General features: G+C 54.7%; 1 protein-coding gene across 1 annotated transcript in view; it reads left to right on the top strand.

Moving 5' to 3' along the window:
- The window catches only part of WDR38 (WD repeat domain 38), a 4,966-nt gene that overhangs the window by 912 nt on the left and 3,542 nt on the right, over positions 1–512 (top strand). Inside the window, exon 2 of the mRNA XM_010844044.1 lies at positions 58–178. Coding sequence (XP_010842346.1) covers positions 58–178 — 121 coding nt within the window. The remainder of the gene's footprint in view (positions 1–57; positions 179–512) is intronic.

Raw genomic sequence — 512 nt, forward strand, 5'->3', positions numbered from 1 at the left:
GGCATGAGCAAAAAGTATTTCTTGCCCCAGGATAGGCCTTTTTTACTTTCTTTCCAGGTCAACTCTTCAGCCTTCTCTCCCGATGGCCAGAGGCTGCTCACGGCCTCTGAGGACGGCTGTGTATATGGCTGGGAGACCCAGAGCGGGAGGCTACTGTGGAGACTGCGTGGCCACAAAGGTGAGGCTCTTCAGCCCAGATGGGGAGACTGAGGCCCATTGACCTGTTCTGCATTCCACAGAGTCTACCAGCATTTGAGCTGGGCATTCCAGCAAGATAGCACCGGTAGGGCTGGGGTAAGAGGGCAAGGAGATGGGACCTGGTCCCTTGGGTCCTGAGCCTGACTCTTGACAGACCTGGACTCAAATCCTACCACTTAAAACTCGGTAATACCACATTCAGTTCAGTTGCTCAGTCGTGTCCGACTCTTTGTGACCCCATGAATCGCAGCACGCCAGGCCTCCCTGTCCATCACTAACTCTCGGAGTCCACCCAAACCCATGTCCATTGAGTC

Source organism: Bison bison, unplaced genomic scaffold (genome assembly GCF_000754665.1).
Source record: "Bison bison bison isolate TAMUID 2011002044 unplaced genomic scaffold, Bison_UMD1.0 scf7180017864193, whole genome shotgun sequence".
In the NCBI taxonomy this organism is placed as follows: Eukaryota; Metazoa; Chordata; class Mammalia; order Artiodactyla; family Bovidae; genus Bison; species Bison bison.